At 46.9% G+C, this 22752-nt stretch overlaps 1 protein-coding gene across 1 annotated transcript; it reads left to right on the plus strand.

The window, feature by feature from the left end:
* The first annotated feature begins 6405 nt into the window (after nt 1-6405).
* LOC122111099 (HLA class II histocompatibility antigen, DP alpha 1 chain) lies at nt 6406-12044 on the plus strand. The gene is made up of 5 exons (XM_042683823.1): nt 6406-6593; nt 9945-10190; nt 10586-10867; nt 11040-11193; nt 11842-12044. The coding sequence occupies exons 1-5, from the start codon at nt 6512-6514 to the stop codon at nt 11843-11845; spliced, it is 768 nt and encodes a 255-aa protein (XP_042539757.1). The 5' UTR covers nt 6406-6511; the 3' UTR covers nt 11846-12044.
* The last annotated feature ends 10708 nt before the right edge of the window (nt 12045-22752 follow it).

Genomic DNA, 22752 nt, shown 5'->3' on the forward strand with positions numbered 1-22752 from the left:
AAAAAGTTATAGAGACCTCATCTCAACCAAAAAAGGGGGGTTGGGAAGGTGGCAGTGGTAGAGTGCTTACCCTGTATGCATGAGGTCCTGGGTTCCATTCCTTAGTACCACATAAGCAGAAAAAGCTGGAAGTGGCGCTGTGGCTCAAGTGGTAGAGCACTAGCCTTAAGCTGAAGAGCTGAGGGACAGCGCCCAGGCCCAGAGTTTAAGCCCCACAACCAGCAAAAAAAAAAGCCTAGCTGGGGTTGTGGCTCAAGTAGTAGAACACTTGCAGAGTAAGTACAAGGCCCTGAATTCAAATCCCAGACTTGCCAAAGAACAAAAGAATGAATTTTCTTTTTGGGCTAGGAATGTGGCTTAGTGGTAGAGTGCTGTGTCTATAGAGGTAGAGTGCTAGCTAGCCTTGAGCAAAAGAAGTTCAGGGACAGTGCCAGGCCCTGAGTGCAAGCCCCAGGACTGGCCAAAAAAAAAAAGCCTAGCTTAACTATCCTCCCAGATAGGAGGTAGAGACAGGAAGATCTCAGTTAGTAAGCCTGTGGGAAAAACTTAAGAATCTATCGAAAACAAAACAAAACAAGGCAAAGAAGTGGAAATAGAGCGCCTGCTTAGCAATCAGAAATCCCTGAGTTCAAACTCCAGCACCACCAAGAGGAAAAAGAAAGATAGAATTCCTAGCTTGAAAATGTATCTTTTCCCTTTCCATGGCTGTAAGCTGAGAGTGCAGTTCATTGCTGGAGCACTTGCCTAGTACAGTTAGGCCCTGGGTTCCATTCCCTGCACTGCAAATAATAGAAAGAATAGTAATTATTATGATAAAATGTTTTCCAAACGTGTGCGAGGAAAGTCTCAAGCTTGAAAGGTGTGGAATATACCTTGATCAATGAAAATTACCATAGTAATGAGGCTGGACTTCCATTGTTCCTAGAGGCATGATGAAGGGAATTTTTTTTTTTGGGGGGGGGGGGTCGGTCATGGGGCTTGAACTCGGCCTGGGCGCTGTCCCTGCGCTCTTCAGCTCAAGGCGAGCGCTCTACCGCTTGAGCCACAGCGCCACTTCCAGTTTTCTAGTGGTTTATTGGAGATAAGAGTCTCATGGACTTTCCTGCCCGGGCTGGCTTTGAACCATGATCCTCAGATCTCAGCCTCCTGAATAGCTAGTATTACAGGCGTGAGCCACCAGTGCCTGGCTGATGAATGGAATTTTTTATGAAGAAACTGTGGTCTCTCTCATTTGCAGTGTCTAATAAATGCATATGTACAGAGAAGAAACACTGATTTTGCATGTTTCTGTCTGCTCCTGAATCTTTTGGGGCTTGCTCTGGTTGGGGGGAAATTAAGGCAATGTGATTGTTCTGCATATGCTTCATCTTCTACAAATTAACATCTCAAGGTAACCTATTGTGGTGGTGATGATGGTGATGGTGGTGGTGGTGGGGTATATGTGTGTGTTTTGTTGTTGGTCACAAGGCTTGAACTCAGGGCCTGCATTCTTTTTGCTCAAGGCTAGTGTTCTACCAGCTTGAACCACACAGCTCCAATTCTAATTTTCTGGTGGTTAATTGGAGATAAGAGTCTCATGGACTTTCCTGCCTGGGCTGGCTTTGAACCAGGATCCTCAGATCTCAACCTCTTGAGTAGCTAGTATTACAGGCATGAGCCACCAGCACCTGGCTGTATTAGATGTGTTTTAAAGCCAGGTCCTGAAGTCTCACTCTTGTAATCCTAGCTATTCAGGAGGCTGAGATCAGAGGATCACTATTTAAAGCTAATCTAGGTAGAAAAGTCCAAGAGACTTAATCTCCAAAATAACCAGCAAGAAGTAGGGCTTGAGGTATGATTCAGGTGGTCGAGTGCTAGCCATTAGCAAAAAGGGAGAGTGCTAGGCCCTGAGTCCAAGCCTCAGTACTGGCACCAAAAAAAAAAGTATTTAAAAAATAGTAATTGGTCACTTTATTAAAAAGGATATCAAGCCTGGTAATTGCCTGTGAGTTCTGAACTCTGGTTGCTAAGACAGATTCAACCTTTGAGGCCAGTTTGGTCTATAACGTCAGATCCTACCTCAAAAACAAACAGAAAACAAGCAAACAAAGCCCACCTAAATGATATAAGTTGTTTGAATGCCAGATCCCATCACCCACGCAGCCCCAGAGAACACGTGTCCTGTAGCGGGTAGTGGGCTGTGTGCATTGAAATAGGGTGCTCACCAGTTCCGCACCATGACGAAGAGGAAACGGGGAAAGTTTAAAGCCACACACTTGGAGCCCAGAGCCATCGATGAAAACCACTGCCTGCTCTAGCTACAGAACTGGGGAGCCGTTCCCAGAAAATAAGCCTGGAATTTCTAGGTGCAAAGGGATGATCCTCTGTACATCAACTTCCATCCTCCCTCCCTCCCTCCCTCCCTGCCTCCCTCCCTCCCTCCCTCCCTCCTTCCTTCCTTCCTTCCTGCCCTCCTTCCTTCCTTCCCTCCTTCCTTCCTTCTCTCTCTCTTTCTTTCTTTCTCTCTCTCTCTTTCCCTCCCTCCCTCCCTCCCTCTCTCTCTCTCTCTCTCTCTCTCTCTCTCTCTTTCTTTCTTTCTTTCTTTCTTTCTTTCTTTCTTTCTTTCTTTCTTTCTTTCTTTCTTGTCCTGGGGCTTGCCTGGGCACTGTCCCTGAGCTTCTTTTACTCAAAGCCAGTGCTCTACCACTTGAGCCACAGTACTACTTCTGGCTTTTGCTGAGTAGTTTCTCGGAGATAACAGTCTCACAGCTGGGTGCTGGTAGCTTACACCTCTAATCCTAGCTACTCAGGAAGCTGAGATCCGAGAATCGAGGTTCAAAGCCAGCCTGAGTAGGAAAGACTGTGAGACTCTTATCTCCAATAAACCACCAGAAAACCTGAAGTGGTGCTGTGGCTCAAGTGGTAGAGTGCTAGCCTTGAGCTGAAGAGCTGAGGGACAGCGCCCAGGCCCAGAGTGCAAGCCCCATGACCAACAAAAAACAAGAGTCTCACAAACTTTTCTGCCTGGGCTGGCTTTGAACTGTAATTCTCAGATCTCAGCCTCCTGAGTATCTTGTATTACAGGCATGAGCCACTGGTGCTGAGCTATCCTGCTAGTTGGTTCTCAGCACCCTGTTGACCAAGGGCAAATTTTTCCTCCCTTCTCAGTGAGTGGATCTGACAAAATAGGAGAGGGTCCCTGGGGTTTGAGGGACTTGATTCAGGAGGTTTAAATTGTTAATGAGGAGGGAAAAGACAGTTTGCCCTAGTAATATCCTATAAGGAGTGTGGTGCCATCTAAAAGAAGACGTATCTATGAAGCAAAGATGAAAGCATGGTTAACTAAGAGAGTTACTTGCTAGTCTTCCTCCTCTGACGTTGGGTGTACATTTGCATTAGACAGTTAAAAAGCATCCTGACAGAGAAGTATTGGGTTTCAGAAGTTGTGATTTAACACTCACCATGTGGGGGCAGCACAAAGAAGGTGCTCTTTCCCCAATTACTTCTTCCAGGGCTGTCTGACCTTTCCACACATACCTGCACATCTTCATCTCATTCTTCCTACAAATCTCATTTTGACCAGGTGCTGGTGGCTCACGACTGTAATTCTAGTTACTCAGGAGATCTGAGGTTCTTCAAAGTCAGTCTGGGTAGTAAAGTCAACAAGACTCTTATCTCCAATTAACTATTAAAAAGTTGGAAGTGGATCTGTGGCTCAAAGTGATAGAATGCTAGCCTTGAGCACAAGAGCCCAAGACAGTGATACACACACACACACACACACACACACACACACACACACACACACAATTTTGTTCTAAGATTTTAGTGAAGTTCTGGGAAGGCTGAATCACTCTCAACAAGAATGCTTTCAGAGTAGGACCACAGCCTGTCTTAACCCTTGCTCTAAGTCTGAGGGCTCCTGTCTGTTCTAGGGATCAGGAGTCACACTCCCTGAGCATTGAGTCTGCAGAGTGATCCAAGTCTCAAGGTTGTGATACAGATGCGATGAAACTCAGAATGCTAACCCTGCTGATCTCTGTCTCTGTTTCTCTGTCTCTCTCCCTGTATGTCTGTCTTTCTTCACTCTCCTCTCTGTTGCTCTCTTTTGTAATTTTGTTCCCCAAGGTCTTTCTAAACCTCTCAGCTTTAATCCTAGCTACTCAGGAGGCTGAGATCTGAGGATCACGGTTCAAAGCCAGCCTGGGCAAGAAAGTCTGTGAAACTCTGATCTCCAATTATCCCACCCAGAAGTGGCTCTATGGCTCAAGTGGTAGAGCTGAAGAGCTGGGGGGACAGCACCCAGGCCCTGAGTTCAAGCCCCACAACAACAACAATAACAACAACAACAAAACCTCTTAGCTTATTATTCATAAGATACAAGCATACCCTGCCCTGGTCCCCTGTACCTCTCCTCTCCTCTCTGTGTCTACATCCTGGAGAAGAGAACAGATTGGCTAGATAGCAAACAAGAAGTGAATCTGACTCTGTACCTGGGAACAAAGGGCAAAGAGCTATACAGGACCCCACGATCCTTTCTCAAAGTCTGTTTCCCTCGATGAGAAGGCTCCCTGAGCCGGCCCCCAGACCCCCAGACCCCCAGGGCCCCCAGACCCCCAGACCCCCAGGACCCCCAGGTACCCCCCAGACCCTCAGGCCCCCAGACCCCAGACCCCCAGCGACCCAGCCCCCAGGCCCCCCAGACCCCCAGGCCCCCAGACCCCCCAGGCCCCCCAGGCCCCAGGACCCCCCAGACCCCCAGACCCCCAGGCCCCCCAGACCCCCCAGACCCCCCAGACCCCCCAGGACCCCCAGACCCCCCAGGCCCCCAGAACCCCCCCAGACCCCCAGACCCCCCAGGCCCCCCAGACCCCCAGACCCCGCAACAGCCACTCTGCTCTCACCTGGAGTTGCCCCTGCTCTGGGCCATGGAGCTGCACCACATCACCAGAAACACCATCAGAGTGATTGGCCAGGCAACCTTGGGGACTTGAAGGATCATTCTGGAGGTGGAAAGGCTACTCAGCTGGAGAAAGTGGCAGCCAGGGAATGAACTTGGTAAATGGAGATTCTGTGTGAAATAACAGAGATCATGACCAAAGTAGTCTCTTGTGACTCTAGGATTGGACAGGCCCCGAGAAGTGAACCAATGGGCAGAGAGTTTTGTATGAGTCACTACTCACTAGGCAGGCAGTCAGTGTGAGAGGTCTGACAAATTAGTAGTGTATGATGCACTTAGTATATGATTGCGCCAATGGCTCATGCCTGGAATCCTAGCCACTCCGGAGGCTGAGATCTGAGGATCATGGTTCAAAAGCCATCTGGGCAGGAAAAGTCCTTGAGACCTTATCTCCAATTACCCACCAGAAAACCAGAAGTGGCTCTGTAGCTCAGGTGAGAGTGCTAGCCTTGAACTGAAGAGCTCAGGGACAATGCCCAGGCTCAGACTTCAAGCCCCAATGACCGACCAAAACAAAAAACAAACAAACAAACAAACAAAAAACATGGTAGAGGCAAGAGAGTGATATTTATTTTAACCAGCTAGATAAGTAATGAAATTTCAGTGGAACATATGTGTAGATAGATAGATAGACAGATATTAATGACATGTTACCACACAGAGAAGAAAACAATTATATAGCATAAGGCAGCTATTAAGAATGAGAACAGATGGGGCTGGGAATGTGGCTTAGTGGTAGATTGTTTGCCTAGCATGCATGAAGCCCTGGGTTCAATTCCTCAGTACCACTTTAAACAGTAAAAGGCCCAAGTGGATGGGCTGGGAAGGTGGCTCAGTGGTAGAGCAACCTTGCCTTGCATGCTCAAGGCCCTGGGTTCAATTCCTCAGCACCACATAAGCAAAAAGAAAAAAGCCGGAAGTGGTGCTGTGGCTCAAGTAGTAGAGCACTAGCCTTGAGCTGAAGAGCTGAGGGGACAGCGCCCAGGCCCAGAGTTCAGGCCCCACGACCGGACCAAAAAAAAAAAAGGCCCAAGTGGTGCTGTGGCTCAAGTGATAGAGTGCTAGCCTTGAGCAAAAGAAGCTCAAGGGACAGCGCCCAGGCCCTGAGTTCAAGCCATAAGCCCAGGATTGGCAAACAAAACAAAACAACAAAAACAAACAAAAAACAACTACCACTTTTCAGGGGGAAAAATAGTGAATGAAAAATCTGATGAAAGTGAATGAGGGGATGTGGTAAGACTTATCCTCCCAGGTAACTGAATGAAACAAACATTTCTTTTCGGATCTCTTTTTCTAACTGAAAAGGTCCTGTGGATTGGAGCTCCTGGAAACGCTCCTTCCAGCGTTCTCTTTCCCAGCAACAGAGAGCGTCAACTCTGTTATTTCTCTGATTGGCTTAAATCTAGCTATGCTAATTCCTCTCTACCTTTTTTTTTTTTTTAAAGCTATTTTCAGGCTATCAAAGGGGAGATTTTCAGAGTTGTCTGTCCCTTTCCTACCCCAGTTCCTCAGCTCTGTTCCTGCGCTGACAGCCATCAATTACAGACCCCTCTCCTGCGCCCTAAAGAGAAAATGTTCCAGACTAAAGCTGGGATCCTGAGAGCTCTCTGCTTGGCTTTCCTGCTGAGTGTGCAAGGAGCTGGTGCCATCAAGGGTGAGTGTGAGGAGCGTTGCCACAGAGCTGGGTGAGAGGAGGGGACAGACAGCCAGGTTATTGCTTTAGGAATTAGAGGCTTTAAGAACTCACCAGATCTGTTTTAATCTATGATTTTCCCTTCATTTTCCCCCTTTATGTAAAAGTTACTTTCATTTCTTCTTACTCTAATAGAGTTAAACAGTAGCATTAGTCACAGCTTAGAAGATACCTACTTAGTTTTCTTTTTTTTTGGGGTCCCAGTCGTGGGGCCTGAACTCTGGGCCTGGGCGCTGTCCCTCAGCTCTTCAGCTCAAGGCTAGCGCTCTACCACTTGAGCCACAGCACCACTTCCGGCTTTTTTTTCTTTTTGCTTATGTGGTGCTGAGGAATCGAACCCAGGGCCTCAAGCATGCAAGGCAAGCACTCTACCACTGAGCCACCTTCGCCAGCCCCCTACTTAGTTTCTTAACTGATTTACATCTCACAAAAATGTTCCAGGAAATCAGGTACTGGTGGCTCACATCTGTTATTCTAGCTACTCAGCAGGCTGAGGTCTGAGGATTGTGGTTCAAAAGGCAGCCTGGCCAGAAAGTCTGGAAACTAATTACTATCAAAAGCTGGAAATGGAGCTGTGGCTCAAGTGGTTAGAGTGCTACTTTTGAGCTAAAACTCAAAACTGAGGGCTGATTGAGGGACAGTCCTTAGACTCTGATCAAGCCCCAGGACTGGCATAAAAAAAAAAGTCCCAGGGAGATATAATTATTTCCATTTAGAGATGAAAACATTGAAGCTGAGCCGGGCTCTGGTGGCTCATGCCTGTAATCCTAGCTACTCAGGAGGCTGAGATCTGAGGATCCAGTTCAAAGCCAGCCCTGGCAGGAAAGTCCATGAGACTCTTCTCTCCAGTTAACCACCAGAAAACTGGAAGTAGTGCTCAAGTGGTAGAGTGTTAGCCTTGAACTGAAGAGCTGAGGTCCAGAGTTCAGGCCCCATGACCACCACCACCAACAACAACAAAAAAAAAAAAAGGAAAAAAAGAAAAGAAAAGAAAACACTGAAGCTCAGAAAGATTTTCTCCAAAGTTATTCACAATGTGAATATTAATGTTGATTTTGTCTGAATGATTTATTTTTGTAGTATGAGGTTTGAACTCAAGTCTTCCCACTCTCTCAGCTTTCTTGCTCAGCCCATGCTCTACCTCTTGAGCCATGTGTCCAGCTCAGTTTTTTGTTAGCTAATGGGTGACAGAGTCTTGAAGGCTTTTCTTCCTAGGCTGGCTGGCTGGCGCTGTGGCTCAAGTGGTAGAGCACTAGCTTTGAGCTGAAGAGCTGAGAGACAGCGCCCAGGCCCAGAGTTCAAGCCCCATGACTGACAAAAAAAAAAGCCAAATGCCGGGCGCTGGTGGCTCACGCCTGTAATCCTAGCTACTCAGGAGACTGAGATCTGAGGATCGAGGTTCAAAGCCAGCCCGGGCAGGAGAGACCGTGAGACTCCTATCTCCAATAAACCACCAGAAAACCGGAAGTGGCGCTGTAGCTCAAGTGGTAGAGCGCTCGCCTTGAGCTGAAGAGCTGAGGGACAGCGCCCAGGCCCAGAGTTCAAGCCCCACGACCGACAAAAAAAAAAAAAAAGCCAAGTAAGAGCATAAGGCCCTGAGTTCAAGCTCCAATATATACACACAGAAAGAAAGAAAAAGAAAGATGGAAAGAAAGAGAAAAGTAAGAAAGAAAGAATGCAAATGAGAGAAAAAACAAAGAGAGAAAAAGAGACAGAGAAAGGTAATATTCTTGGTCCTTTTCTGATTCTAAAAACTTTTTTTTTTCTGGTACTGGTGCTTGAACTCAGGGCCTGGGTACTGTCCTTTAACTTTCTTCACTCAAGGCTTGTATCTATCACTTGAGCCACAGCTCCACTCCTGACTTTTTGTTGGTATACTGGAGATAAAGAGTCACAGATTTTTCTGCCTGAGCTGGCTTTGAATGTAGTCTCAGAGCTCAGCCTTCAGAGTAGGTAGGATTACGGTTATGAACCATTACTGCCTGGCTTCTAAAAACCATTCAGAACTGAGAACTTCTGGGAGATAAAAATCTCTACAAGTATCCAGGTGCTGGTGGCTCTTACCTGTAATCCAAGCTACTTAGGAGGCTGAGATCGAAGGATCCTGGTTCAAAACCAGCCCGGGCAGGATCGTCCATGAGACTTTTACCTCCAGTAAACCACCAGAAAACCGGAAGTGGTGCTGTGGCTCAAGTGGTAGAGCGCTAGCCTTTAGCTGAATTGCTGAGAGACAGTGCCCAGGCCTAGAGTTTAAGCCCCCCAACCAACCAAAACAAAAAGCAAAAAACAAAAATACTCGGCAAGTTGCACATTACTGTGTGACCATAAGCAAGTTACTTAACCACTCTGCATTTCCTTACTTGTAAAATATCACTTTCTATATTTATTTCATAGGCTTGTTGTTATAAATGAGTGAAATATATAAAGTACTAGAATGGTGCCTGGCACACGGGCTTCACAAATGTTCCTTCTCACTGTTGTGATTCAGACTTTGAATGAATGACTGGGAATCAGCTAGATTTCTCATGGAGTTGCTTCTCAGTTTGTTTTTCATTCCTTTTCTAACTGCTGTCTGCTTTTTGGCAGACTTCTTTTTTCTCCCATATGCCCTTCCTTTGCCCTCTTCCTTCTGACTTTGTATATAAATAAATCTGTATTGGAGCTAGTGTGGGTGGCTCACATCTATAAACCTAGCTACTCAGGAAGCTGAGAGTCTGAGGTTTGTGGTTCAAAGACAGCCCAGGCAGGAAATTCCTTGTGAGACTCTTATTTCCAATTAAACACCTAAAAACCAAAAGTGGAGCTGTGGCTCAAAGTGGTAGCGTGCTAGACTTCAGTACAAAAGCTCAGGGACAGTGCCCAGGCCCTGAGTTCAAGCTTCATGACTGCAGAAAAAAAAAGTTTATATTCATTCTCAAACCTTTACCACATAGATAGATATATAGAGATAGACAGGTAGATATAGATAGATAGATAGACAGACAGATAGGTAGATAGATAGACAGACAGACAGATAGATATAGATAGACATTTTTTGGGTCGTGGGGCTTGATCTCTGGGCCTGGGCGCTGTCCCTCAGCTCTTTAGCTCAAGGCGAGTGCTCCACCACTTGAGCCACAGAGCCACTTCCGGTTTTCTGGTGGTTTATTGGAGATCAGAATCTCACAGATGATCCTGCCCAGGCAGGCTTTGAATGGTGATCCTTAGATCTCAGCCTCCTTAGTAGCTAGGATTATAGGCATGACCACCAGTGCTCGGCTTATATATTCATTTTTAATTTGTGCCTATTTTTCTTCTATTGTTTTTATATAGCGGACCATGTATCAATTTATGCCATGTTTGCACAGACACAGAGACCGACAGGGGAGTATATGTTTGAGCTTGATGAGGATGAGATGTTCTATGTGGATCTGGACAAGAAGGAGACGATTTGGCATCTGCCAGAGTTTGGTCGAGCCTTTTCCTTTGATGCTCAGGGCGGGCTGACCAATATGGCTATAATGAAGTCAAACTTGGATATTCTGATTCGGCGTTCTAACCACACCCAGGAACCCAGCGGTACTGTCTATGTCTGCCTTCTTCTTGTGCCCCCTGGCTGGGAGGAAGAGGAGGAGGGCTCTGCCTCACACAGATTGGGAGACCTAGATGCCCTTTTGCTAAGCCCAGTAGAGGGTTTACATTCCCTCCCTTCCTTGCTCAGGAGGGAGGTTTGAGGTGTGGGAGGCGTGACTCAGTGGTTAGAACACCATCCAGTGAGTGAAAGTGTCAGGTGCTGAGTTTCAGTCCCAACTTGGACAAAATAAAGATGGAGGTTGAGGTGAAGCTGATAAATGGAGTGAGACTCCTGGTGCTGACCCAGCAACCCAAAGTGACCATATCCCCACCCCGGCCAAGGGAGAGCCTTTGGGGTTCATCCCAGAGCAGGGGCCTTACCGGGTTCTGTCTCCTCTCAGAGCCTCCTGAGGTGACCGTGTTCACCCAGGAGCCCGTGGAGCCGGGCCAGCCCAACATCCTCATCTGCTACGTGGACAAGTTCTTCCCGCCGGCGCTCAACGTGACATGGCTGCGCAATGGGCTGCCGGTCACCGAGGGTATCTCCGAGGGCGTCTTCCAGCCCAATAAAGATTACACTTACCACAAATTTTATTACCTGACCTTCCTTCCCTCCATGGAGGACTTCTACGACTGCAAGGTGGAGCACTGGGGGCTGGACGCGCCGACCCTCAGTCACTGGGGTATGGAGCCTTTTTCCCTCTTCACCCCCAGCGCCTCCTGCACCTGCTCCTCCCTCTCCTCATCCTAACGCGCCATGCCCAGCGTGTCATGCCCTGGTGTGTTAGCTTCAGCCTCCAGGGCAGCCCCGTTCCCCATGGCTCCATGTGACCCTAAACCTTCATTCTCTTGCAGAGGCCCAGGAGTCCGTGCAGGTGACCGAGACCACGGAGAATGTGGTCTGCGCCCTGGGGCTGATGGTCGGCCTGGTGGGCATCATCATTGGCACTGTCTTCATCATAGGGGCCCTGCGCTCCTCCACACACAACCCCAGAAACCAGGGACTCCTGTAAGTTGTTGCCCAGCTGGAGATCTTGGGATGCAGTCAGAGGAAAAGGGGAGAGAGCTTTGTGTCTGTGGTGCAACAAGTAAGAAGGAACACTTCCATCCATGTGCATTGATCTGGGGTTACAAGCACAGAGATGCACATCAGTAACCACACAGTCCCTCTTGCTTTGGTAACTTGTGGGCTAGGGTCTTGAGTCCCCCCCCCACTCCCTTTTCCCAGGCTGGCCGGGACTGTGACTCTGTGTGTGTGTGTGTGTGTGTGTGTGTGTGTGTGTGTGTGTGTGTGTGTGTGCCTGGGCACTGTCCCTCAGCTCTTCAGCTCAAGACAAACCCTCTACCACATGAGCCACAGACCACTTCCAGTTTTCTGGTGGTTTGTTGGAGATAAGAGTCTTATGGATTTTCCTGCCCACCCTGGCTTTGAACCATGACCCCCAAATCTCAGCAAGGATTACAGGCTTGAGCCACCAGTGCCTGGCTAAGACACGTCTTGATTCCTGCTACTATGGACTTGGGCATGTACAGGGGTGATGATCTCCTTGGGACATGGACAGGACCAAGAAATGGGGGTGGGGTATAAAGGGAATGGAGAGTCTGAGCTTACAGTCTTGAACCCAGTGATGACAGAACTGTGTGTGTTTTGCTGCAGATAACAGCATTTCTGAAAGGAAGAAGACTTGACAGATCCGGATACTAACAGCCCCACAAGCTCCAATTTCAACTCTCCTTTTCAATCCCTATGCTCTCTGCCCCACTGACTGACTTTATTGAAGACCCCTTAAAGCTTTACTTGTGATCTTAAAGCACAAAGCCCTTAGTAAAGTTCCCAATAAACAGGAGGTAATGAATTCATCCTGGCAGTTTGGTTGTTCTGGCGTGGAAATGATCCTTCACTGCATTTCTCTTCCTCTTCACTGCTTTCCCCCAAATATCCTGTGATCAACAAATTCTGCTATATTTCAGAGCTGGAAGGCAGTTCTTTCTGCTGGAAGTTTTTTGGGACTAGGCCACCTATGATGAATGTTTTATGAAGGTGTTATCTGAAGCTGAGTTATGGATGTAGTTGGTGAAGGTTCTGTAGGAGGGTATGAGAATGTTGATTCAGGTCTGGGTTATTCTCTAACTGTGGGATGGAGTTGGGTGGAAGGAAGGTAATGGGGAAATTTGACTTGAATAAAGGTTTTTTTGTTTTTTTTTTTTGCTGGTTGTGGAGCTTGAACTCTGGGCCTAGGCACTGTTCTGAGCTCTTCAGCTCAAGGCTAGTGCTCTATCACTTGAGCCATTGCACCCACTTCCAGCTTTTTCTGTGTATGTGGTCCTGAGGAATCAAACCCAGGCCTCATGCATGCAAGGCAAGCACTGTACCACTGAGCCACCTTCCCAGCCCCTTGGATAAAGGTTTTATTGGATGTAGTTTGAAGAGTGCGAATTAGATTCTCTGAGGAAGAGATTTAATCTGTCTGGATCAAAGATTTCAGGCAAATCTGGCAATCCCTGAGTTTCCGTAGCCTGCCTGGATTGTAACTATAGGACTTTCCTAGGAGTATTTTTCATGGGATAACCTAAGAGCCAAAAAAGAAAGTAAGAAAGTTCTTACTCATCCTTTGCCCAGATTGACTTCAAATCATGATCCTCCTGCCTCCTTATCCTGAGCAGCTGGGAAAACAGGCCTATGCCACCAAGCCTGAACTAGGCCCCACACCTTGAAGATTCCATCACCACTTTTTCTTTTCTTTGTCAGTCATGGTGTTGGAACCATGGCCTGGGTGCAGTCCCTGAGCTCTTTAGATCAAGAGTGGCTCTCTACCACTTTGAGCCACAGCTCCACTTCCAGTTTTCTGGTGGTTAATTGAAGATAAGTCTCTTGGACCTTCCTGCCCAGGCTGACTTTGAACTGTGATTGTCTGTCCTCAGTATTCCAAGAAGCTAGAATACAGGTGTAAGCCACCAACACCTGGCTCATCACCACTTTTTCTTTTGTGGTCCTCCTGCCTCCACCTCTTGAAAATGGGGTTAAAAGTCTGGGCCACCACTGTTGGTGCCAATGGCTCAAATCAATAAGCCTAGCTACTCAAGAGGTTGAGATTCCAAGGATTGTGGTTTGAAGTCAGCCAGGACAGAAAAGTCAACTGGATTTCATCTCCAAAAGTAACCAGCAAAAAGCCATCTGAAGGCAAGGTTCAAGTGGTAAAGCGCTAACCATCTAAGTAAGCCCAGCAAGCCTGAGTTAAAGTCCCTGTCCCCTCAGAAACAACCAAAAGGAATATATTCTTCCAATGCATAGTTGAATCTCAAGCAAACATAGCAGCTGAAGTTCAGCTCATCATAGGCTGCCACAGATCATGGCCATATAAGGCAAAGGCCTCACCACATCATGTCCAAATAAGGCAAACACTGAGCTATAACCAAGCAAAATATTTGTGCGTGTCATACTTCATGGAGATTTCAACTAAACAGTCAGGGGTTGGAGGCATGTCTCTACTGGTATAGTGCTAACCAATGAGTGAACATGTCAGATACCAAGTTCCAGTTCCAGTCTTGAACCAAAAAAGAGAAAAAGAAAGAATCAATTAAACAGACAGGCAATCAACAATCACCAGCAATATTTTATTTATTTATTTTTTGGGGTCTGGTCGTGGGGCCTGAACTCTGGGCCTGGGCACTGTCCCTCAGCTCTTCAGCTCAAGGCTAACACTCTACCACTTGAGCCACAGCGCCACTTCCGGCTTTTTTCTTTTTTGCTTATGTGGTGCTGAGGAATCGAACTCAGGGCCTCATGCATGCAAGGCAAGTGCTCTACCACTGAGCCACCTTCCCAGCCCCAATATTTTTTTTAATGAGCTTTTAAGACACATTCTCAGGAACCACTTTTGTTTTCTTTTTTTGTTGTTTTTGGTCAGTCATGGGGCTTGAATTCTGGACCTGGGCACTGTCCCTGACCTCTTTAGCTCAAGGAGAGTACTCTACCACTTGAGCCACAACACCATTTCTGGTTTTCTGGTGGTTAATTGGACATAAGAGTCTTATAGACATTCCTGCCTGGGCTAGCTCTGAACTATGACTTTCAGATTTCAGCCTCCTAAGTAGCTAGAATTACAGACATAAGCCACTGGCACTTGGTAAACCACATATTTTATTTATTTATTTATTTTGGTTTTCTCTATCCAATAACAAGTGGGTGAAAGTCAGCGTCACTAGTTTCTGGCAGACTAAGCCTTTGAGAATGGCCAGCTGGAAGGATGTGTGAGCCAAGCTGTGTCTGGCGTGCGTGCTGGGTCTGTGCAGGAGTCGTGAGACCAAGAGGAACAAGGAGTTTCCTATGACAAGTGCAGAGGCAGAGAGAGGGGAAATCCAGGCATGGAAGCCTGCGTCCTCTTTGTTTACCTGGGAAGTCCCTGGCTGGCTCCCCAGGCTAGAATACAGATGGACTCCCGAGTCTGTCGTCAGGCTAGTGAGAAGTGATACAGAAGCACATACTCAGTCTCTTTTGTCAATTCTAAGATGATGGGAGGTTAAGGCAGTCCGAGGAAGTGGTTCTAAGGCCATTCCCCTTTCATGTTTTAGGTAGAAGGGATGCCTCTCTGTTTATTGGGGGGTTGGGGTATGAATCCTAGAGCCTCTCATATGCTACAACCCTAAGCCCTGTATTTATTCCTCATCGACTGTGATGGAGGTAATAGATGGATAGAAAGACAGCTGCAGGCAGTGGCCTTAATAGTAAAAATAGATGAGTAAATAAATAAATAGCAGCAGCCCATCGCTTTCACTGATCTTAGGGTCCCTCTCCCAGGACCCCAGCATCCATCACTCCTGAAATCTCCTCCACTCCCCACCCACCCAGACTTCCCCCCACCAGCGCAAAAGTTCCTGGCCTTCCTGGGAAAGGAAAAACCAACTCTTTCTGCCTGCCCCCCAATTCCTGAGGAGGGGATAAAAGGAGACCCTCCTCCCATAACCAGCTCTGGCTCCTTGTCCGTTTTTCCAGACAGTGGTTTTTTTGTTTTCTGTTTTTTGTTGTTTTTTTTTGTCAGTCTTGCGTCATGAACTCTGGGCCTGGGCGCTGTCCCTCAGCTCTACAGCTCTAGGCTAGTGCTCTACCTCTTGAGCCATAGCACCATTTCCGGATTTTTCTGCTTATGTGGTGCTGAGGAATTGAATCCAGGGTCTCATGCATGCAAGGCAAGCAGTCTACCAATGAGCCAACTTTCCAGCCCCAAGGCAGTTTTTTGTTTGTTTGTTTGTTTGTTTTGTCAATAGTGGGGCTTGGGCGCTGTCCCTGGGCTCTTCAGCTCAAGGCAAGTGCTCTACCACTTGAGCCACGGCACCATTTCCAGTTTTCTAGTGGTTTATTGGAGATTAGAGTCTCACAGACTTTCCTGCCCCAGAGGGCTTTGAACTGTGATCCTTAGACTTCAGCCTCCTGAGTAGTTAGGATTCCAGGCGTGAGCCACTGATGCCCAGCTCCAGGCAGTTTTATTTTTCCTTTTGTACCAAATTTCTCTTTTGCTCAAGTGTTTTTCTATTCCTGGCCTTATTTCTATACTGTCTAGAAAACAAGAACCCATGCTTGCATCATCTTGGTGCCCATGTGGTGCACAAAGACATCTTGAGATCACTGAGATCAGCTTAAATGGAGCAGAGCACCTTGGAAGTGACCCTGATGTTGGCCAGTACTCCTGTGGGGTCCAGATCTCCAAGGAGACCTCTGACCATGCTTTGCACCATCCAGCTTTGCAGCAGACTTGCACTGCACTTTCTGGTCTAGATACTTTCTGTTTAAAGGTGTGAGGGTAGACACTGTGAGCCAACTACAGGTCACAGATAGGCAACCAGATTCTGGTGGTTGTTTGAACTGCCTTGCTACCTTGAGAGAACTGACTCTTCTGATCTTTTCCTCTTTCCCCACTAGCCATGAGGGTGTTCTCTCTCGCTCTCTCTCTCCCTCTCTTTCTCTCTCTCTCCCTCTCTTCTCTCTCTCCCTCTTTTTCTCTCTCCTTCTCTTCCTCCCCCCTCTCTTTCCCTCTCTTCCTTACCCACCCCTCCTCTCTCCCCCACCCACCCCTCCTCTCTCCCTCTCTCTTTCCCATCAGCCCCTGCTGGCAGGATGGCTGAAGTGGGGCTGGATCTTAAGCCTTTCTCTTGGCCTTGACCATAGGTGGCAGTGGAGGGTAGAAAAGGGAAAAGGGAGGCCATCCCTATGTGGGATTTCTACCCCAGGGACACCTGGCTTAACTGGAAGCCTGATCCGAGTTTTTCTTTTTTTCCTGTCTAAGTATGTCTGTTTCACCTTCTAAAATGGGGGGCTGGGAAGGTGGCTCAGTGGTAGAGCGCTTCCTTTGCATGCATGAGGCCCTGGGTTCAATTCCTCAGCACCACATAAGCAAAAAGAGAAAAAGCCAGAAGTGGCGCTGTGGCTCAAGTGGTAGAGCACTAGCCCTGAGCTGAAGAGCTGAGGGATAGTGCCCAGGCCCAGAGTTCAGGCCCCATGACCGGACCCCCCCCCCAAAAAAAACAAACTAAAACGCCAGATGGATCCACCTGTACACTACTCCTACCCCCACCCCCCTGGCATCTTTAGTGCAACCCTGGAAACACCTGGATCCACAAAGCCTTCCCAAGAAAATTCTCATCTTCTACTGTACCCAAGCTTGGCCCCAAGGCCTGCTGGATGATCAGGAAATAGGTCCTGAGGGGGGATACTAAACTATAACACAATCTTAACCTCTCTTCTGTAAATGGGAAGGGAAATGGTGGAAGTTCCCTCTGTCCAGTTGTGCCTTTATTTAAGAACTCTGTGGCTGAGCACCTGAAAACTGAATTCTAAAACCTCGGCCATTTTGCATGGCCCACACTCCAAAATGGAGCCAGAAAGAGACAAAGAGTCCAGAGAGTTCATCCCCCATCCACGGGCCCTGAGCTCTGCTCCCAGGGGGCAGTTTGCCTCACCCCATCCCATCTGGATGGACCGCGCTGTTCCTCCAAGTATCCCTTGTGGCCATGTGAGAGGAGGTGGGAGTTCCCAGCCCCCATTCGGACAGTTCCCCCTCCAGATGCTTTACAGGGCAAGGGTTAAGTGAAATTAAAGAGATTTAAGAAGATTTAGAAGCCAGCTCTAGTGGCTCACACCTACAATTCTAGCTCCTTAGGAGGCTGAGATCTGACGATCATGATTCAAAGCCAGCAGAGTCAGGAGAATCTATGAGACTCTTATCTCCAATTTAGCACCAAAAACCAGAAGTAGAGCTCTGCCTCAAGTGGTAGAACACTGGTCTTGAGCACAATAGCTCAGGGACAGGGCCCAAGTCCAGAGTTCAAGCCCCAGAACTAGCATTGAAAGAAAAGGACTTGTATAGTTATATGGAAAACCCTGGCCGGTATATCTAAGCCTTTAGGGAGGGGAGATAAAACTCGAACTTCTCCTGGAAGGATGTGATGGCATTGGATCAGACTCTGACTTCTCTGGAGAAACAGTGAGTTTGAAACCAGGAAGGAGAAGCAGGAAATGATTATCACATGGCCTTTACCAAGAGGGAAGAGCCTCCTACAATGGAGGAGTGAGGGAAGTGGAGCTTGCACCCCTGTCCTACTGGAGAGCAGGCTAGATCAGACCCCAAGTGGGGTCCAGACAGTGAAGTGGACAAATGGCACTGAACACATTTTATTGACTATATTATCGAGGGCCTGAGGAGGGTTAAAGTTAAGCCTCCTAATTTATCACAAATGCCTGCTGTACGGGGGTTTTCCTACAGCAGCCTAAGGATGCTGTACAATGTAACTCTAGAATCATGGGAGAAGATCACCTTAGAGATCTGAGGATCGAGGCTCAAAGCCAGCCCAGGCAGGAGAGTCTGTAAGACTTTTATCTCCAATTGATCACAAAAAGCTGGATGTAGAGCTGTGGCTCAAGTGGTAGAGTGTGGCCGTGAGCTCAGGGACAGGACCAAGATCCAGAGTTCAAGCCCCAGGACTGGCAAAAAAACAAAACAATATTTAGATGTCCTTTTCTTTTGTGGGCCCCCTTTACTGCTACTGAGTCTCTTTCTGGCTAGCAGGGGATAGATACAATGCGTCACTGGAAAAAAGCCCAATCATGTCAGACTAAGATCACCTATTTGGGGTTTGCTTTGGAAGGAGAAACAAAGACCCTGAGGGAGGGTAAGACTGTTCCTAGTCTAGATTTTTCCATCCCATAGACACCATAGTCCCCAAGGGACTTCTTGGGCCTACCAGGATCTGATTTCCAGGATGTGTTTATATAGTCCCCTTTGGCCATTTGGAGACGAGTACTGGGGCCTTCCCTATCCCTGACTGAGTGAAACTCTGAGGCTGTTAAAGCTTTCCACCAACAAAAAGGTGGTCTAATCAAAGCCCCTGCCTGGGCCTCCGCCTTCACGACAAGTTTCAGTTATACATCTGTGAAAAAGGAGGAGGATTGGTGCTATGAGTGCTAACCCAACATGGGGGTCCAACCCTCAACCACTGGGGTTGGGCTATCTAAGAATTAGACCCAGTAGCTAGAGGGAGGCTTGGAGGCCTGCGAGCCCTTGCAGCAAGCAGTGTTCTAATACCTGAGGCGCAAAGGCTCATCTTGGGCTGCCTTTAACTATGTACACGCCCCACGACACATTTTAAACTCCAAAGGTAGATTCTGGTTATCTGACAGCTGCCTATTTAAATACCAGGCTCAACTTTTGGGAGGATCAGAAATCATTTTAAGGACTTGTCCAAATTTAAATCTTGCTTCCCTCCTACCAAAGGAAAAAGGAGAATGCTCATATTCTTGTCAGCTGGTGCTTATGGAAGATCCATGCTGCTAGGCCTGATTAATTCACAGCACCGGACACTGATGGCAGTTCATTTGTTAAGGACTGAATTCACTGTGGTAAGGAAGTCCTGCACTCTTTTTTTTTTGTCAGTCCTGGGGCTTGAACTCTGGACCTGAGCGCTGTCCCTCAGCTCTTCAGCTCAAGGCGAGCGCTCTACCACTTGAGCTACATACAGCGCCACTTCCGGTTTTCTGGTGGTTTATTGGAGATAGGAGTCTCACAGTCTCTCCTGCCCGGGCTGGCTTTGAACCGCGATCCTCAGATCTCAGCCTCCTGAGTAGCTAGGATTACAGGCGTGAGCCACCGGCAACGGACAGTACAGCACTCTTATCAGTTGGGTCACACCCACTTACACCTTTCCTAAACTCCCAATCATTGGAGTCTAGACATCTTGATGCCTCAGGGCTGATAGAAATACTATTGAGGCTTGTGGGGTGGAAGGCCCAACTTGCTCTTTCAATCAGAGCTGGAGTCTATACTAGGATAAAAAAGAGACCAGAAGAGCCAGGCACTGGTGGCTCATGCCTGTAATCCTAGTTATTCAGGATCTGAAGATCATCGTTCAAAGCCAGCGCTGGAAGGAAAATCAATGAGACTCATCTCCAATAAACCACCAGAAAACCAGAAGTGGTTCTAGTGGTAGAGCGTTAGCATTGAGCTAAAGAGCTGAGAGCCAGAGGCCAAGCCCATGACTGACAAAAATAAATAAATAAATAAAAATAAATCACTTCTTCTGCAGAGGACTAGCAAAGGATTGCCACAATTTATTTAAATCAGCAATGAAACCCTTTAGGACAGTTCTATTCTTTTTTTTGCTCTATCTTTGATTATTTACTAACAATTTTCCTAGCCCCCTTAGGGAGGTTGCCTTTTAGAAAAACTATATGAACCAAAAAGTGTAAAAACTTAGAGCAATAATAGAGATAATTTCTACCAAGAAAAGGAGACCTGTTTTTTTTGTTTGTTTGTTTGTTTTTGTTTTTCTTCACAAAACTTGGTGCTGGCGGCTCACACCTATAATCTCTTAGCTACTTTGGAGGCTGAGATATGAGGATCATAGTTCAAAGCCAAACTGGACAGGAAAATCTGTGAGACTCTTTCTCCAATTAACCACTAAAAAGCTGGAAGTGGAGCTGTGGCCTAAGTTGCACAGCATTAGCCTTGAACAAAAGAGCTTAGGGACAGCATGCAGGCCCTGAGTTCAAGCCCTGGCAAAAAAAGGAAAAGAAAAGAACACATTGCAGGGAGTCTGACTCTAGGTTCTGCGAAAGGAGGAAGTAGTTTCAGGAAGGGGTGTGGCCTTCTGGGCTACTTTGCTCAAGACTGGAAAGTGAAAGCAGAACAGTCAACTTTGTACTGTGTAAGATTTCTGGGGAAACATTTACTTCTTCAACAGAAAACTTTCTTTATTCTTTAATGGGCCAATGGGTAGTGTGGATCCAAGAGCATCACCTGTGTCCAGCAGACCAAGTTCCTATGAAGTGCCTGGCAGCAAGTAGGCACTGCGTTAGGGAAACTGCTTGGGTGGAAGGTGATTGAAATGTCAGGAGGGTAATAAGGTTTGGGACAATGACAGGGAGATGGGGTAATCCATCCATCCATCCATCCATCCATCCATCCATCCATCCATCCATCTACCAACTCAGTCTAATGCCTGTCTTCTCAATTAGCCCAGTATCCATCTTGGCTCCAAAACAAAAATGGCATCTACTTCTCATTATAGAGAAGTTATAACTCCATTACTATTAGCCCACCAGAAGAGGTGCTCACGTTTTATAACAGCCAGTTTTTCAAGAGTAAACTCTTCATTTCCTTTGGCCACTGAACTGTTTCTATTTTGTCACTTGCTGTCTAGCCTCTACCTATGTTTTTGCTTGGCTTCTTTCCAGTCCTCTTCTCTCCAGCTATAAACTTGTGTTTATCTTCTAAGGCCCAATTCAAAGGTCTTCTTCTCTCTCTAACCTCTCTTGGGTAGGGAAAAATTAACAAACACTGTGGTGTGTTACATAACAATTTTACACTTCTTAGAGCAAGCACGAGGAATCACTGTTTTCAATAATGTTGGAAGTTGCTTTCCTAGTCTAGAGAAGCAAGTAATTGCAAGGAAAAAAGGGACCTTTGGTTTAGGAAAATACATTAGAGTGCTTTTTCATGACAAATAAAATACCCAAAGCTAGGGCTGGGAAGGTGGCTCAGTGGTAGAGTGTTTGCCTTGCATGCATGAGGCCCTGGGTTCGATTCCTCAGCACCACATAAGCAAAAAGGAAAAAGCCGGAAGTGGCGATGTGGCTCAAGTGGTAGAGTGCTAGCCTTGAGCTGAAGAGCTGAGGGACAGTGCCCAGGCCCAGAGTTCTGGCCCCATGACCGGACCCCTCCCCCCCAAAAAATACCCAAAGCTAATAAATATAAGTTCATGTTTCTATGATGCTCATAGGAATGTATTTTAATATAATAGATTAATTTATGGGGGGTGGAAATGTAGTTGTGGAGATGGGAGGGAGGGGATGGTAGGGAAAAAACAAAGGAGGAGGCAACAATGTTTGATAAGAAATGTACTCATTATCTTGCTATGAGATTGTAACCCTTCTGTACAGTATTTTCACAATAAAAAAACTTATTTAAAAATATATTAATTCGGGGCTGGGAAGGTGGCTCAGTGATAGAGTACTTGCCTTGCATGCCTGAGGCCCTGGGTTTGATTCCTCAGCACCACATAAGCAAAAAGAAAAAAGCCAGAAGTGGCGCTGTGGCCCAAGTGGTAGAGCGCTAGCCTTGAGCTGAAGAGCTGAGGGACAGTGCCCAGGCCCAGAGTTCAGGCCCACTACCGGACCCCCCCCAAAAAAATATATATTAATTTATTACAGGTCTTAAGATTTCCCCTTCACATTTCTTGGTATGTTACTTTATAATGGTTCACCCAGATATATCCATTATCTTAGGGAAAATTAGGATTTTTATTACAACATTAAAGCAGAAACAATATTCTGACATCAAATACTGACAACTGTAGCAAAATCATGGTTTCCAAAGTCAGACATTAGCACTTTCTTCTCTAGAAGGTGTTTCTGAAATCCTGAAAGACTTGGCTTCTATAGCTGAGGAGTCATTATTATCTGTGTGTGTGTGTGTGTGTGTGTGTGTGTGTGTGTGCATATGTACCAGTATGGGGGCTTCAACTCAGAGTCACTTGCTCATGGCTTGACTTTTTCAACTCAAGACTGTGCTCTACCAGAGGGGTGGTGGTGGAGAGATAGAGACAGACAGAGAGGATCAGCCAGGCATAGTTCCCCATAGTCTTTAAGTGTAGCCCAGATGTCATTCCAAAGGAAGGGAAGAAGAAAGGGGAAAGAAATTATGAAAGAATCTGCCTTATCCTATAGAGAGATGATTGTACTCCCTCTCCCCCAAATAATGCCTTTTAAAGGAAGAACTACCTTCAAATGCCCAGTATAAGGGTTTTCTTGGCCAGCCTCCAGTGGCTCACGCCTGTAATCCTAGCTACTTAGGAGGCTGAGATCTGAGGATTGTGGTTCAAAACCAGCCATGGCAGGAATGTCAGTGAGACCGGAAGTGGCACCGTGGTTCAAGTGGTAGAGCACTAGCCTTGAGCTGAGGAGCTCAGGGACAACGCCCAGGCCCAGAGTTCAAGCCCCATGACTGATAAGAAAAAAAAAGTTTTCTTACCATCTTACCATCATTTGCATTATTTCCAAATAGTTACTTTCTCTTGTGAA

The sequence above is a fragment of the Dipodomys spectabilis genome, unplaced genomic scaffold (genome assembly GCF_019054845.1).
Source record: "Dipodomys spectabilis isolate Male_0828 unplaced genomic scaffold, ASM1905484v1 ptg000085l, whole genome shotgun sequence".
Taxonomy (NCBI): domain Eukaryota; kingdom Metazoa; phylum Chordata; class Mammalia; order Rodentia; family Heteromyidae; genus Dipodomys; species Dipodomys spectabilis.

Excerpts from the sequence above, each read along its gene's own strand:
- LOC122111099 (XM_042683823.1), top strand. The coding sequence starts at position 6,512 with ATGTTCCAGACTAAAGCTGGGATCCTGAGAGCTCTCTGCTTGGCTTTC. Across the intron at positions 6,594-9,944 it reads AGGAGCTGGTGCCATCAAGG|CGGACCATGTATCAATTTAT; the intron begins GTGAGTGTGAGG and ends GTTTTTATATAG. Across the intron at positions 10,191-10,585 it reads CCACACCCAGGAACCCAGCG|AGCCTCCTGAGGTGACCGTG; the intron begins GTACTGTCTATG and ends GTCTCCTCTCAG.